The sequence below is a fragment of the Cygnus olor genome, chromosome 5 (genome assembly GCF_009769625.2).
Source record: "Cygnus olor isolate bCygOlo1 chromosome 5, bCygOlo1.pri.v2, whole genome shotgun sequence".
NCBI lineage: Eukaryota > Metazoa > Chordata > Aves > Anseriformes > Anatidae > Cygnus > Cygnus olor.
Window position 1 is genome coordinate 60,161,119 of NC_049173.1, and position 16,871 is coordinate 60,177,989.

At 37.6% G+C, this 16,871-nt stretch overlaps 1 protein-coding gene and 1 long non-coding RNA gene across 4 annotated transcripts in view; one reads left to right on the forward strand and one right to left on the reverse strand.

Moving 5' to 3' along the window:
* SPON1 (spondin 1) overlaps window positions 1-16,871 on the forward strand; it is a 350,491-nt gene that overhangs the window by 326,921 nt on the left and 6,699 nt on the right. For all 3 annotated transcript variants that reach the window (XM_040559905.1, XM_040559906.1, XM_040559904.1), the window contains 6 exons: window positions 14,053-14,254; window positions 14,435-14,575; window positions 15,018-15,093; window positions 15,524-15,706; window positions 16,062-16,232; window positions 16,350-16,517. In XM_040559905.1, coding sequence (XP_040415839.1) covers window positions 14,053-14,254; window positions 14,435-14,575; window positions 15,018-15,093; window positions 15,524-15,706; window positions 16,062-16,232; window positions 16,350-16,517 — 941 coding nt within the window. The remainder of the gene's footprint in view (window positions 1-14,052; window positions 14,255-14,434; window positions 14,576-15,017; window positions 15,094-15,523; window positions 15,707-16,061; window positions 16,233-16,349; window positions 16,518-16,871) is intronic.
* LOC121071566 overlaps window positions 1-16,871 on the reverse strand; it is a 299,785-nt gene that overhangs the window by 30,119 nt on the left and 252,795 nt on the right. The window lies entirely within an intron of this gene.

Consider the following 16,871-nt stretch of genomic DNA (forward strand, 5'->3'; position numbering starts at 1 on the left):
CAAACTCTTCCAGAAATCAATCAAATAGTATCCTATAGAAAGGTGATGGGAAATGCAAAAGGGCTCTGATCCAATATATGTTTGGGCTGATGGGTAACACTCCCTGGAGAAAATGATGCAGACACATTCTTTTACATATTCCTACCTTTGTTCTATGTGAAAATTCTTTCAATTTTTACTTTCTCCCAGAATTCTTCTGCCACAATTTGAGTAAAAAAGCAAATGTTTGGAAACATGGAAAACAGTCATCACTGTTTTGATCCTGCAGTGAATTTGCTGTACTTTGTGAGTCCTCATCACAGTCCTTGGGAATTCAATGCCTCCTCTCCGCTCTGCTCCCCTCCCCTCCCCCCCCCTCCTTTTTTTCCTCTTCTTTTCTCTTCTTTTCACTGTAACTTATTGCTTTTGTGCCCCCAAAACTGTTCCTCAAGGTAGCGTCAATATTTAGGTCATTGGATGATTACTTATATACTGTTAAATGGAGAACCACTTAAGTCAGATATGGAACTCTTTACTATCTTCTGAAGTGTAATGAAATAACTCTCTCTTCATCTTACTCTTCCTTGTTGAAGATCTCAATTTATTGTGTCTCATATCCTACTCTTTACAACTCATACACCCTTAACGTTGTCTCGTCTCACTGATAAATATCCTTGTGTAAAACTAAAGATAACAGCCCAAGGCTGTGTATACAGTTGCATACTTTTAAGACAGCTTCAGCAGTGAAAGCAGCTTTAATAACAATTTGTGACAACATTACTGTTACCAATATTATCTAATCAGTTTCATCAGATGGCAGAGAGCTGAAAGACTCCAGCCTTGTAAATGTTACGTGTTGCTGAGCCTCTCTTTTTACTTCTCACACACTGCAAGTTTTGCATGGTTCACAGAGAGAGGCTAATTTACAAAAGGACATTGGAAAGCATTTAAACAACCATTTGCTGTAAACACCTAATTCCCAAAATTTCAGCTTTCATCTTCAACTGAAGGTTTCTGAAGTGTTTACATACCTAAGTAGCTATTAGTGACATTACTAAACGCATAAAAATACAACCAACTTTCAGTGTTCCCAGAGCTGACTACATTTTCTCAAGGGTGAGGGGACCTCTGATAGGCAACAGATGGCAACCAACCCAAATTAACTTCCATAATTCAGTTGTTCCCCTGCCTATTTCATCAGCAAGGGCCTGATCTGACAGAAATCTTCAAGCATGCTATTTGTTAGCCACACATCCATATGGCCATTGAAATAAAGACTATTCCTCATTATAGAGAAGATTCTCCTGGTACATGGAAGGTCTACATTTAATTCTCTGGTCCTCCTGATGAGATCTGAATGGCAACGCCTGTCTCTGAATGTAAAAGTCAAAGCAACCTCCACAGTGAGAGCCCCTTACTATCACGTATAGTATTCTTTTTGCTCAACTTTACATGGAATATAAAGTATTTATTAGCAAGAGAAAGAAAGCAATCACTAGGATTTGCCCCTCAAAAGAAAGGAAGGGGTGGCAGAAGAGTCTCTGAGAAAGAGATTCATGTTGAAAATGTTTGGTAAAGAGTGAGTTAACCAGCTTTGTAAGATGGGGAAGGGTATGTGTGGAGTAAGTACAGCTCAGTGGCATGTTCCCATTAATTAGAAATCGCTCTGTCTTTATTTTATGGCAGTTATGCAAATGACGATAGCTTTTTCATTTCCCTGGCTGCCTTGGAAGAGAGACTGTTCCTGGCCAGCAAAAATATGTTGTTCCATTTCCAGGTTTTTAGCCTTTTTTTTTTTTTTTTTTTTTTTAAACACACCTTCACAGTATTTAAAATAGAATGAGTGAATTAGGTAGATTTTGGAAAAGAAAACACTTACATTGGTTTCCTTTTTTACTGAATTCAACTTAGGAAAAAATGTTTATGTTCACCCAAAAATACATTTTAAAATAAATGATAGTGCAAATAGTTTGCTTAGATCTAGTTGAAACTGATTTTCCATTACTTGTTTAATTTCTCTGTGCTGGAAATAGGTAAATTAAGTATATTTGCATTCCATTCATAATAAATGCAGTATGAAGATTTCAAATAGGCAAGTGTTTTCCTACCAAATAAATACATTATTTGAGGAATATTTTTAAGATTTTATTAAAATATTTCAGAAATAATCTTTTTAAAATAACTTATATAACTGATGTTTATTCCTATGTGTCTGGAGAACATAAGAAATGAATTTGCCTATCCATATATGTGAATTATCTATTTCGTTCTAAACTGTATATTTAGATAAAATGTAAGCATTCCCATTCCATGGCTTAAAGATAGCATTTTGCCCTTGATAAGTTCTATATTAAAAAATATTTATAGGGCGTATTTAAAATCATTACCTTGTTGTGCTACCTACTTTGGGAGTAACTTTTTTTGGAGAATTTAATGTGGAGACAGTTGGAGGAAGAAGAAATGGATGCCCAGTGCATGGCCTTGACCAGGCATCTTACTGTAGAAAAAAAAAAATAATTCTGTTTTCTCCCTGCTTGCTTGGTACCTCTGATTTTGGTAAAACTAAACTAGTATCAATGTCCTTATTTTCCCTTACCATATTTTAATTTGACATGGCTCACAGCAGTTAGTTATAACAAACATTTGGACTGAAACCGTGCAGCGCTTTATGCCAGCCACGTCCCTTTGGTGGCATTTTGGGTTGGGTCAGGTCGGGCTGTGCGGAACGCGTGTGGTGGCGGCACGGCTGGCCGGGCTGTGCTGCCCTGCACTGAGCAGCCTGAAGCAGAAGGGTGGCAGAAGCGCCCTCATGCAGCCGTTAGGGCCAGTCAGCCCCTGGCAAGCGCACAGCGACCCTGGCACAGAATGAAAGCACCTCGTGTACACCTACGTGCTACATCTGCACCTGTAGGACATGGCCTTCCTACAGAAATGCTTTACCTCTCTTAGGAAATGCTCCACTTTCTGCAGGGACAAAAGGTAAGTGACTGGCGTAGACAGAGATGGTTTGTTTAAGCATTGAGGAAATCCGCATAACCAAAACCTGTCCAATTCACTAGTGTCGTTATGAAATTAAAGCACTGTGTGCACGGCCTGTATCCTGGGGATGCTCTGCCATGCAGGCGATGTGCTGCGTGCCTCAGTGCCTTGCTGCCACCACCTGTCTTGGCGTGAATGTGCCTGTTCACCAAACCCTGCCAGAAATCCTCTCTTCCTGTTCTCCTCTGGAGCCAGACAGTTTGCAGTGCCTAACTGAGAATCCCAATGTCAGTGTCAAATGCTGTTCTCTACTAAATCTGTATTAATCAGCATTGAGAGGGGAAGATTCAAATCAATGCACCTTTCAGCTCTGATAACAGAGAGGCTTTAGATAAGAAATAATGAAATGCCCAGAGCCCTATAGACTAAAGAGCTGACAATGATGTCTGTAAATTAATTCAGTGAATTAGTCTTTCTGGAACATCTTACAAAGGGTTGGTAGACTTATTCACAAGTACCACACCAAACTCCTCATAGCATGCACACTAAAATTCATTGAAAAGTACCTATTTATTAATTTATTAATTTCTAAAAACCTTTTATTTATTAATTTATTATTTTAATTTATTAATTTACAAAAACCTAATTTATTAATTTATTAATTTTCTTAATTAATTATTAATTAATAATTTATTAATTTTCTTTAATCAACTTCAGTAGAAAAGATGCAGTTTTGAATTTTGCAGCCATTCCAGTTCCTGTGCATTCAATTAGAAGATTCCTTATGAAATGAAACTATACCTTTAGTCTTTTTGAAACATCTCAGGGTAACTCCTGAGATTTAAACGGAGAGGAGAGAAGAGGGGAGGGGAAGGGAGGGGAGGGGAGACCTCAAGTAAAACACCCACAGAGAATTGTCCCTCTGTGCTCCTATGGGGTGTTGCACAGTCTGTCGTTACACCCATTATGATTCAGTGCTGGCACAGAATAGTATCAAGTTATTTCAGGGTTTGCCTGAACACAGGAAAATAGCACACTCAGTCACTTTGTTGTCTGAGTGAATTTGACCAATGGTTTCATTTTTTAGCAAGTGTAAAATATGGGAAATGTTATGTATCAATTAGAGTTCACCTTGCATGATACTTATTACAACACCTTATTTTCTGTTGGTTTAATTTCACTGTACATTAAGTATTCGGATTGAAATTTCCATGCCAAGCTAGAGGAAAATACAGTGTTTTACTTACATTTAAAACGTTATAATAGTTATTTAACTACAAAGGGCTTGTATTGCCATGTTTCAGAAAAATGACTTGATAATCAATGACTTGAAAAACTCATTTACATCTGACCAAGTTTAATGAATGTGTAAAGATCTCAGTATTCCCATGGTCACTTGTTACTGTGGCAGCTCATTATTTCTTCTGAAACTAACCTTATCTGAGATGCCATAGAAAGCATAAATGGATGAACAAAAGTTTTAGGAAAGACTCAGTGGAAGCTGGAAAAAGAATGTGAGAATAAATTCAGAATGCAGAACAATTCACAATAGTTGAAGTGAGACATTTTGGTGAAACAGCAAGAAGTGGAAGAAAGCAGCATGTATGAACCAGCATTTGCACACTGTGTCATGGCCAATGTTAGTCTTGCAAAAAGACTTCAGTTTATGTATCACAGGCTGATGGAGATGATGAAACGCTTATTCTTTAGTCATTCTACAATGTGACATTTTTCTTCCATTAATTATGAGTGGAAAAAAAAATCCCAAAGTGAAAAAAATCCTGAAACTAGAGTCATAGAACTGTTCTGGATCCAACCTATTTCCTTAGAAGCAAGCTTCTTTAAATTAAAAGCTTTAATAGGAAATATAATAAAGGCCATAAAGATGCCATTTCTGAGACAAAAAATAAATTATCTACAGAATAAATCAAAAAATGTCAATTAAAATAAGTATTCTTTTTTAGTTTTATGCATTCAATTTATTCATTGAGATCTCTTAGTCATAATCCTGTATGGAAAAATGCTTTCTAGCAAAATATTTGTTATGCGGAGATGATGAAAATGCTCTATCTTCAAAAATCTCAAGTTTCATGCTGAACTGCTCACATGGGAACAGGAGTGCAATTATAATAATCAATATTTCTCGTTTTAGACTTTAAAAAAAATCCAGTTAATTATAATCTGTGGTGGTAACAATAAATTCCTGCAGAGCTTTTTCGGGATGCTATCATACCTACCACTGAGTAAGTAGTACTTAGATACAGTACTATTAAAAAGAGATAAAGCCATAAAAAAAAAAAAAAAAAAAACACATATTCTGGTAGCTCTGTGTTTTTCAGGTGTAATTGTTCCCTAGCATGGATGTACTATTTGCACCCAATAATTAAATATTTTAAGCAATTTGATGGCATGCATCCTGGGAATAGCATGTGATGCAAAGATTTTTGTTGCTTCTCCCCCTCCTCCAAAATAAATGTTCTGTAAAGTGTATATTTTGATTTTTTTCCTGGCAACTTTTTATTTCTATAGTGCCACTACAACATGTGTCTTTACTTTTTATTTCTAAAGATCTAGACTTTTTATCCACAAATCCCAATCGCTCTTGTTATCTTCCACTGTCACATTGCACTGCCTAGCCTAAAATGGGGTTAAATCCAATATCTGTCTGTCCAGACGCAAATGAAGTTTCCTTCCACTATATGATACTCCAGTACTAAGAAACATTTTCAAAGTTTGGGGATTTTGTGTACAAAATGAGAGGAATGAGAAGGCCAGACAGAGTTGCTTGTTTCTATGGTAACACGATGGTGTGTCTAGCTCAGCTATTTTCTCCTTCTGTGATTTTTTTTAGATAGCTGGGATGAATCCAGTGAAGTTTAATATTGTCAAAAATAGAAGAATTCTAACCCCCAGTTTAATCAGAAATAGTAATGCATAAAGGACAATCTGATCTACAAAATTTATATATATGGGGGAAAAAGTTAGTTGTTGTGCCTTCTGATAACATGAAGGCAAGTACATAAACTGCAAACCAATTCTGAGTGCTCCAGCTTTGAATTCGGCAAGGGTAAATATCTGCTTTTTAGGTCCGAAAGCTTTCTGTGGTATACCATGCCTTCCTGCGGTATATCCCTCCACCACAATGGTGATGTGCTGTCTTAAGAACCACCATTTTCTGCAAAATCATAAGGTGGTCCTGGCTTGCAGAACATGTTGAGCTTTAGGGGACATACTTTGGAAGTTTCCCAGAAGTGTCGGTGTACTCCTGACAGCTGCATGCAGGAGTCATTTGTGTTGCATGATATTATGCATCAGCAGAGCTAGTCAAAACACTTCTTTTAAAAGGCCTTGATTTCAAAATGAAAGCTTTCAATTCAGAAACTGATTTAAGTGGTAACTTTATGGTCTTATATTGAAAACAGAGTGCATAAAATCTTCCTAACATTTTTAGAGCAGAAATACTTGTTTCACTAAAACCAGAAGAAAAACTTGAAGTCTCAGAAGACACAGTTTAAAAATCCATATAAAATAATTGTAATTTTTACCAGGTTTGATAATTCATCTAAATTTGAAATTGAATTCAGTTGAGCTCAAAATACAGATATACATTTGGATAATTAAGACAAAGGTTTTTAACCATATGAATTTCCACTGTATTAACATTTTAGGAACTTAATGAGGATGAGTAAACTCAATGCCATATGCTGTCCTCATAGCCGGGTTACCCTATTTTAATGGTTCTATGGAGCTCCACTTAAATAAAGAGCATAGTCTCTTATTTTAAACAGAAAACAAGATTAATGCAGGGTTGTATACTAGCACCACAAATCTAGCATAGTCCTCTGCAAATTTCTACCTCTTCCAGCACAAAGTTGCATGTAAAGTACTGTGTTTACCAAAGTCTTCGCAGTTATAGTCATATACATTGATTAGGTTTTGATTAAAACCTAATCAAAAAATCACATCATACCTATAAAAAGAGTTAATGTCTTAACTGTTATGTGTATTATTGAGAGTTAGGGAAACTTCATTGTTTGGCAGATGGTCTGACACCCACATAAAGAAATTCATAATTCAATCTCAAAAAGTAAGGCAGAACATATGTGTTTGCTGGAAAAGAAAAAAAAATAATGTTTCAATCATTTTTTTTTGTCAGAGCAAGCACATATGGCAGTTCCATTTTCTATCACTTACCATTTACTTTCTATTTAAAATTCAAATATCACTAGGCAGGAAAAAAAGTTGCATATTAAAACATAGAAAAGACTTCTTAACTAAGAACAATCACTGCCAGAACTTTACACAGTTTGTTCATGGATGTTAATGCTCATCCAATTAAAACAGTTACTCATCCCATTCTGTCTTTTCTTTTGTTTTCCTTACATGTTCCTCCCATTGATAGTTACTGTTTTATGTTTTTTTTTTTCACAACCATCTGTTGTCTTTCCTTGAGCCAAAATAATTTCCCTTCATAATTTGTGAGTAGTCATGTATGCATTATTTTCACACAATTCTATGTCTATTTACTAATCTTCTGCCCTTCTTCCTGCATATGCACCAAGTAACTGGAACAATTTACTAGTTAAATTTCTAGCAAACAGTATCTATATGCAAAATTTAAAATTAAAAAAAAAAAAGAGTCTTTATCTCATTTCATACTTAGGAATATAATTTAACCTCATTCACATGTCCAGACACCAAAAGGCATTTGCAGGTTAGATGAAATGGAATGTGTATTGTATTTATAAAGGTGGGGAGATGCTGGACATCTTCAGGGACTACACAGGGACCAGGGAAACAAAAATGCTGCCTGAGCTGACAGCACCAAGTGGGATAACCACACCAAACTGTTTGTGACCAACCTGTGTCAAGCATAGTTAGAAACAGGCCATTGTCAGAAACTGCAATCTTAACTTGAGATATCTGAGATTTTTTTTCCTATCAATGAAAGCCTGTTCACATTTCTTAATCATATCGTTAAATTAGAAACACGCTGAAGGTGTTAAAGCAAATAGACGGCATGTTAATTAAAAAGGTATCATTACCTAAAGGTAATTCAAGGTACGTTTAGCTGGCAATACAACAAAAAAAAAAAAAAGGCCAGAAAGAACCTGCTGTACAAAGCCCCTCGCTTTTGTAATGCTTTTTAAAAATTTTCAGAATAATGCTATTTCAGAGCAGCATTTGTTCTGATTAATGGCTTTAATGTCCGTGATAATGATGTAATCCCTTATTCAGTTGTGTACACAAGTGCATGTCCATGTCTTTTAGCTGGTTATAGGCACTATTTTAATTTTAATAGCTTATGTGCAGCAAAGTAAGAGGCTATGATGCAGGCCTCCCCCCCACCCACCCCCCACCCCCCCAGTAAATGGCTAGGAATTTGTCACAACTTTCTTCACTCTATGAAACAGAATAGACTATTACTGTCACCACCTCTTATGTGCTACTCAGACAATAACAGCTTGGCATTAAAGTACATTTCAACCTTTTTATGTGGCCGTCAGTCAAATTTCATTGACTCAGCGTTCATTTTATTGTAGTTTTCTTTTCCCTGGTTCTTTTTTGGGACATGGACAGGTGTAAATTAAGGTTAAATTCATTAGGTTAATTGCTTACCTGCTGTGCCTTTAAGCAGAACATAAGGAGGATTTCCTCTCTCTTTCTATGCAACTCCCAAATTCTGTTTTTGTGTTGATTAAACTTATTTTTGTCTATGTAATGGTCCTAAGTCTTTTGTATGACTTTGTTTTTCTTAATATATCATCTAAATAAGCCATCTAATTTGTTCTGTTAGCTGCAGACTTCTGGGAGAGCAGTATTTTCTGCTCCATTTCAGATTCTTCATTTTCATTTCTTTTCTTCAAAGCCAGTGCACTTTTCAGGATGTTGTGACTTTAAGGTTCATTCAATAAAACAGATGCTGTGGACGTGCAGTTGGTAGGCAGTAGGTGCAGAATTGGAAGGTCAAGGGTGTGAAATGTGTTTCCATGCTCGTAGTGTTATTTTTATCAATGGCAAAATGTTCTAAGTTGAATAAACAGATCATTCATCCTGGAAAAAGTATACCTGATGTAGTGTAAGCCTCTAAAAAAAAAAAAAAAAAAAAAAAAAAAAAAAAAAAAAAGATTCACGGAATTGAGGCATAATAGGTAATTCATTTACCGTTTCCTTAAAATAGGCAGTTTTTAATGATGTATGCAGTCAACTAATTTCTTAGCTAAAAAATAGTGGGTTTACTTCATTGGTATATTAGTACCACATGTGATGACTTTGTGGCTAGCACAACATGCTTGCATTAAATATCAGACTTTGCTAGGATTTAATTAACTTTAGAATTCAATCCAAGTACAATGTGGCACATCTTGTAGGTTACAACCTGTGTTAGAAGTCAGTTTCAAAAGCTGGTGGTGTGGGTGCTTCAAAGGACTTCTGGAGGCGGCAACTAATAGGTGGCTAATTGATTTCCTAAGAGCCTAGATCTTTTTAGATGCATGTTCTTTAAGTAACCTTACGGGATGTTTTAAGACTTGTTGCTCCTCTTTACTCCCTTCCTAAGTGAATGTGTTGTCTAAACATGCAAGCCTTCACCACACGGTATTTGCTTGGAGAAACAGTTATGAAAGATAACAGGTTTCTGAGCCTTCCCTCTCCCATAAACCACTCACTGCTGCAGCTGACACTGGTGTTTATCCCGACTCCAGTTTCTTTTCCTGGAAGGTGTTCTGTGGCATCACACTTATGTTCTGCCCCAACTCACTGTGCAAAGGCCTTTCTGGGAGATGGAGGGGAGCTGACAGGAGCGGCGAGATGCTGCACAATGTATAACAGAGCCCCAGTCCTTGGTTTGCTCCTAGCACCCCATCCATGGGGTGGTTAGAGTTGTCCAGGGTTTGCCAACGATTAGAGCCAGGCCAAATTCCTCAGCCATCTGCGCTGGTCTCCAGCTTCGGGCTGTCAGGTGCCCGAGTACCAGCACCACCTGGAGCTGGCACCAGAACCATGGTGCTGTGACCCGCAGTGCTCTGAGCTGCCACCTCCAGCAGTGGTCAGACTGGGACAGGCGTCTCCTGCGTGTACGCTTCATTCTGCCTGTCAGAAAAGGCTGCTGCTGTATCCTTGGCACAAACAAGAGCAGATCCCAGTGTACTCATATGAATCTAGTATCTAGATCCTAAAAGTAGGCTTAGGGTGATTATACATTAATACGGTTTTGTGAAGAAACCTGGGGAGTTGTAAGTTACTTCAAACTGCCATATGCTCAGTATACTTTTTAAATCCATGGAATCAAACAGATATTTTTTTTCCCTGCAGCATAAAGTATATCAGAGTGTGCTACTTAAATAGTAAATGAAAAGTAACCTAAAGTTTTATTCAGCAAAATATTATTTTTACTGTTTCTATCCACTAACTCTCTACAATCACCTTCCTTAGCCGTGCTTTAGTACATTTTCCAGGCAAAGCATTAGAACACAACAGAATTGATTCAACACTCAAAAATATGTCTTGCAGAAAGTTGTGTTTTCCATTGCATTGTCAAAGGCTTTCTTAACTCCCCCACTCCCAGCAGATACCACCAGCCACTATATATTTTACCTAGGGGAAAAAAAAAAAAACTCCTAAAGCGATGTCATGTTTGTGCTCTTTTAACCTTTTTAAAGAAAATGGGGGGGGGTGAGAAGCATTTTCTTGTCTTGATGCATTTGTGTCATCCCTATAGCTGGAGATCCAAATAATGCTAACAAAGAGAAAATAGAATAAAATAAAGAAAATGGGAAAAAATTAGGATGCAGGACACTGTCCAGTACTTTGCTTCACTCTGGGTTATGTGACAGGAATTGTCAGCAGGCTGATCAGGCTCACAGTGGAAAAGTACAGCCTGCTTCAAGCAAAAAAAAAAAGCAGCAATCCCAGTCCTGTGGGGCTCTGAAGGATGTTACCTAGCGTTTAGGATTTGCTTTGCAACTCATATTCACCTCCATTTTTATGCACGTATGTGTGTAGGGGAAGGAAATGAGCCATGTTTGTCTTTTACAGCAAAATCAATTCAGTTATAACCCTTATGTTTTTCTTGCGGGCATTAGCAAACATTCAACCTCTCACAGATTAAAAATGCCTTGAAATTTAAAGGACTTAAACTGGCAATATTTACTTGCAATGAAAGCAGAGATAAAGATGCTCTACATTCCTATTTTGTTTTTATTAGGTGTGTTCACAATATAGGAGTGAAAAAGATGGGGTTTAGTGTGCACTTGTGTACATTTTCAGAGTGGTTTCCTTCAGGGAGATCCACAGGCCAATTTTAGGACACCTGAGTCAGATGTGTTGTTGAAGTATGTGTGGAAGGGTCTGAGTTCTTGCCAGCTTCATAAAGTGATCATTCATGCAGACACTGGAAATAGTTCAAATTCAAGGTATCCTGCTTGCAAGTGTCCATGCAGAAAGTAATTACTAGAATGAGGTAGCAAGCTCAACAAATGTATTTTATGATGACACATATTTTTAAACGCTTCATATCAAAAATTTTGAAATGTCTAAGCTAGCATGTTATGGTGTGCTGCAAACAAAGTGTGTGCCATGTGTGTACAACTGCACAAGAGTGGAGGAAGGAAAATGAGAAAACTTGCTTCCATGCATCCTTTATTTATTTTAAATTTCTGTGTTATGGATCTGTCATGGGATAAAATACTGTAAAATGGATAAAAATCTTAAAGAAGGAGCAGAATGCAGCTGATTTTTGCAGTGTTCTAAGGCTGGAGAGCTACGAGAGCCTCAGGATCAGTGGTACAACTCAATACATGCAAAGTCATGTAGGCAGAGCATCTCCTACTCAATTGTGTCAGTTTCAAAATACTGCTACAGGTGGACATAATATAATTCAAAATTAATTGTGTATTTAATAACATGATTAATATTTACTTTCCTAACAAAACACTCAAGAACTTAATTGTACCATGCCTATCATAGGGATAACAAGTGATGAAAGATTTCCATTACAATGTGTCTAAAGTAGTCTTCAAGTGATTTCAAACCCTCTGCTTTCAAATAGTATAAATGTGTCTACCTTTCCTGGATTCCTGAGAGCATGTCTGCACAGCACTTTGAAACGTAATGTCAGGAAATGTAATGTCAGGAAACACGTACTTACTAACTCAATATTATCTCAGGTGCTAGACCCAGTAGACGGTGGCTCCATGCTGCCCTAACTCGTCCCCTGAAAGAGCTGATCTGGGTCCCTATTCTGCAACACACTTACTTATTAGACATATTCTTAACCATAAGATCAGGTATTCAAATACTTTTTTTTTTTAACTGTGTATAGTTTAGACTTCTGCTGTGTAGTTTTAAATACAGAATTCCTTTAGGGAGCTCTTAGAAACACGCATAAGGTAGTAAGTCCTGTAGTTATTTAAAGTCAGGTAGGCTTTTTAAGAATAATGTATGTACATGTAATGTAAGAATAACTGCTTATGTGTTTGACAAATAAATATAACAGGATGCTGTATTAACAGAGAGCAGTCGATACCTTCATTCATTATTTTATTACTTTACATTAGAGAAATTGTTCCATTGAAATCAGAGTTCTGTCATGGGAAACAAAAAAGCTACTTGCATCTCTTTCTGGGAAAGGTAGGATTAGTGTCATCAAACTCTTAGAAGCTGTTTCTTACTGCATAAATTGTCTTACATTGAATTAAAGACTCTGAGTAGAAGAGTTTCTGAAGACCCCAGAACAGAGGTGGCCAGGACATTTTACCCATTAACAACTGCCTTTTTATGCAACTTTCCTCTTGAAGGGAAAGTAGGTACACTAACTTCTTAGACATCTTACGTTTTGAAACTGCACGATAAGTACTCAAGAACACCATCCTTGGACTGTTTTGGTTTGTTGTTGTTTGTTTGTTTTTAATTGTACTGAGAGTACTATGAGCCAGAATAAATGCACAAGCAAAAAAAAAATGCCACTTTTACAGTGTGGCAAACATTTATAGGAAGAATAACCTTCTTATGGCTGGAAAAGAACAGTGTATGTGCATTATGTACATGCAGGTACCTAGCCCCCCAAAAGCTAGGTAAACGACACAGGAAAAAAAAAAAAAAAAGCTTACATTAAAAATAAACATTTGTGGTCTATATGTTCGTAAAGCAATGCATTTTAGCATAAAACTGGAGAAAACAAAAACCAAAAATAATCTGATGCTGTATCAATCCAGTTCCTGTAACTGAGGAAAACTTGCACTGACAAGCTAATTTTTGGTGGAATAGGACTGCCAAAATCATATGTTAAATAACTCAGCATGTGTTGTTCGTGGGAAAAGTGCCACAAAGAGTTCCAGCTTTTCAGCTGTTAAACAGAAACCTTCAGTTCAGGCCTGATTTTAATTTCTGTTTGCATAGGACTGAGATAGTTGCTCCTCAGCATCTCAGCGCACTGCGTGATTCAGCGCGATTCCTTCCCAAAAGAATGCTTGACAAAGGCTGGATGAACAGAGATGCTTTCACATGCACTGGCAGAAACCTGTAGAAGCCTTGGCTGACCTCTCTAGGACTGGCAGCAGCCATTAATCTCTCACTTACATGAGCATTAAAACTCTGCTAATGAGTGCTTTTTTTCACAGACACACACTTCCAAGATCTTTCGGCACTGGGATTTGTATTATCTATTTGCACTTTGGGGGGGGGGGGGGGGGGGGGGGGGGGGGCGGTTCCAGAAGCGTCCCGGTGACCAGAACCTCAGCATGACTCCTGCTTTTTTTTTCCTTCAAATTTTTGTGTCCTAAGAGGTTTTATTATTATTATTCTCTACTTGAGGCATAAGCACACTGCTGCAGGTCTTTACTGTTAGATCTGTCTCACCCACTACGCTGTACACCTCCCTAAACAATGCCAAGGCTGTTTCTCAGATGGCACATGGAGACCGAAAATATAGAGCGCTGTATTTGTCCTCTCCCTTGCCTGCTTCTCCATCTCTGCATACCAGACACACAGTGTCATGCCAGTGTTCACTAGTTCAGTTTGAAGCACTGGTTTCATTGCCCTCTAACAGCTAACTTGAATTCAATTGATAATAGCCTTCACACGTCCAATTTGCAGGAGAGCTGCTCCCTCTGCCGAGTTTTCTGTTGATCGCCACCGGCACCTGATGTCCTTCCTCACCATGCTTGGGCCCAGCCCGGACTGGAATGTGGGCCTGTCGGCCGAAGACCTCTGTACCAAGGATTGTGGCTGGGTTCAGAAAGTTGTTCAGGATTTAATACCCTGGGATGCTGGCACAGACAGTGGAGTTACCTATGAGGTATATGAACTATTTGTAATGTATTTTACCTAAGCTTATTTACATAAGTTTACCTTAAAGCAGTAAAGAATGAAAGCTATTTAATCAAAGGAAATGCCACATTTGCCTTTATGCTACTCTACTAGTTTCTTTTTAAATCATATTTATGTGTTGCATTTTTTTTTTTCTTTTTGATTGCAGTCACCTAACAAACCTACAGTTCCTCAAGAGAAGATCAGACCACTTACAAGCTTAGATCACCCTCAAAGTCCTTTTTATGATCCAGAAGGAGGCTCTATTAAGCTGGTAGCCAGAGTTGTCATTGAGAGAATTGCACGCAAGGTATAACATACATGTATATTTATATAAAATATATTTAAAGATATTGTATATACATAGACATATAAAATCCTCAAGGAAACAAAACCACACTCTCTCAGACAAAAATTTATTCTTCCTCTTCCCACCAAATCTATGCTCCCTAACCTACCTTCAACAAAGATAGTGGCAGAAATACCTAAAACTTTCCTAAATTTAAAACTGTCTAAATATGCTGTTTATCCTATTTCTGGTAATTAATGCATCTGCTTAGTTACAGGTTTTTGTTGTTTGTTTTTAATACACAAGAATTAGAAGAGAAAAAAAGCATTATGTAAGGAGTTATTCAGTGTATCCTGTTGTTACTGCTGATCCAGTAGTGCCTCACAGAGTACTGTCTTAGCCCCTCTGTCTGCATACACATATGAGTTTGCTGTATCTAATCGCCACAATCACTTCTTTGCAGGGGGAGCAATGCAATATTGTACCTGATAACATAGATGATATTGTGGCAGATCTAGCACCAGAAGAAAAAGAAGAAGGTACTTTTCAAATTAGTTTGTGTTGTAGTAATTTATACATTGTTCCATTCTCCACTATTATTTCTAGATGATAAAGTAAAAAATCTGACAGAAGCAGAAGACCCTCTCAGTGTCAAAAAGTGATTTAGTTTTCCATCTTTTCTGGTATATGCTATTAGCCTTTCCTCTTACAGAAAAGGCATCGAATGTATACCTGGCAGATTAACATCAACAGTAAAAGTAATAAAAGATAACCCTTTTGGGGTTCAACAAATAAAATGATAATTTTAAAATCAAATTTGACTTTCTTTTTTTCTTTTGGGTTAAAATGGAGCAGTTTAAAATACAGAAGGAAATAATATATTAGCATCTAAAATAATCACTAGCCAAGTAAAGAGAATCAAATGGAAAATAATCTGCTTTAATGTTTACTACCTTTTCTTATTTTTAGATGACACCCCTGAGACCTGCATATATTCAAACTGGTCCCCATGGTCAGCCTGCAGCTCTTCTACCTGTGAAAAGGGTAAGAGGATGAGGCAGAGAATGCTTAAAGCTCAACTGGACCTCAGCGTGCCATGTCCAGATACCCAAGATTTTCAGCCGTGCATGGGTCCAGGCTGCAGCGATGAAGGTAATCAAGAGGAAAGGATGGAAAACATTTTGTGGAATAGGGACCACTCTTACTTTTCCTTCAAAGTTCTTAAAGCTGTTGGTTGCCATAAGATTTGGGTTATGTCAAAAATAAGAATAATTGCAGAAGAATGCAAATTGAAGAGGTCTGTGGTCAGCTCTGCAGTTTAGCTGAGTGGGTGCATGAAGTACACAATTATAAAAGGAAAGGAGTAAAAAGTAAGCAATAGAGAAGACAGAATGTGTGAGGCAGCATAAAAGCAACACTGCACATAAACGGGCAGCTACAGATTTATCAGGGGAGTGGGCAGCAAACACGTTAATATTAGCAATTGAAATGGTCCTCTGTATTTTAGATGGTTCCACTTGCATGATGTCTGACTGGATTACATGGTCCCCCTGTAGTGTTTCCTGTGGAATGGGAACGCGATCTAGAGAGAGATATGTAAAACAATTCCCTGAAGATGGCTCTATGTGCAAAGTGCCTACTGAAGAGACTGAGAAATGTGTTGTAAATGAGGAATGTTGTAAGTATTTCATTTAGCTTTGTAAAATCCAGCCAATAGCAGGATCACTGCCTGAAACTTTTTTTTTTTTAATATGAGCTCTACTAGTGAAGGATTTTCTCTATCCATTTTGAATAGCCCCTAGCAGCTGCCTTGTCACTGAATGGGGAGAGTGGGATGAATGCAGCGCTAGCTGTGGCACAGGAATGAAAAGACGACACAGAATGATCAAGATGACTCCTGCTGATGGGTCTATGTGCAAGGCAGAAACTACAGAGGCAGAGAAGTGCATGATGCCTGAATGCCGTAAGTGTCCGTGAATTCATCTCCTCTGCTACAGAGACTGTTTCTGACACATTCCTCCATCACGCCACAGAACATAGCTAAACTAGACGCAGCATCACTTTTTCCCGTTCTCCTTCAAATTAGATCCCTTAGGGAACGTGCACTATATGTTGCTTTCATCAAGAGAATGAGTATCAGTAAAACATATTCAGTGGTATGCTGTTACTGTATTACCCATACAGTGATGTGTATACTCACAAGCCATACATAAGCAACGCTAATTTTATGGGCTATGAGGTCTATTTATGCCTAGAATAAAACCATGTCCCCTCATTTTAGCCTGTGAGCGGTTCAGAAATTGAGGTGCACATTTTG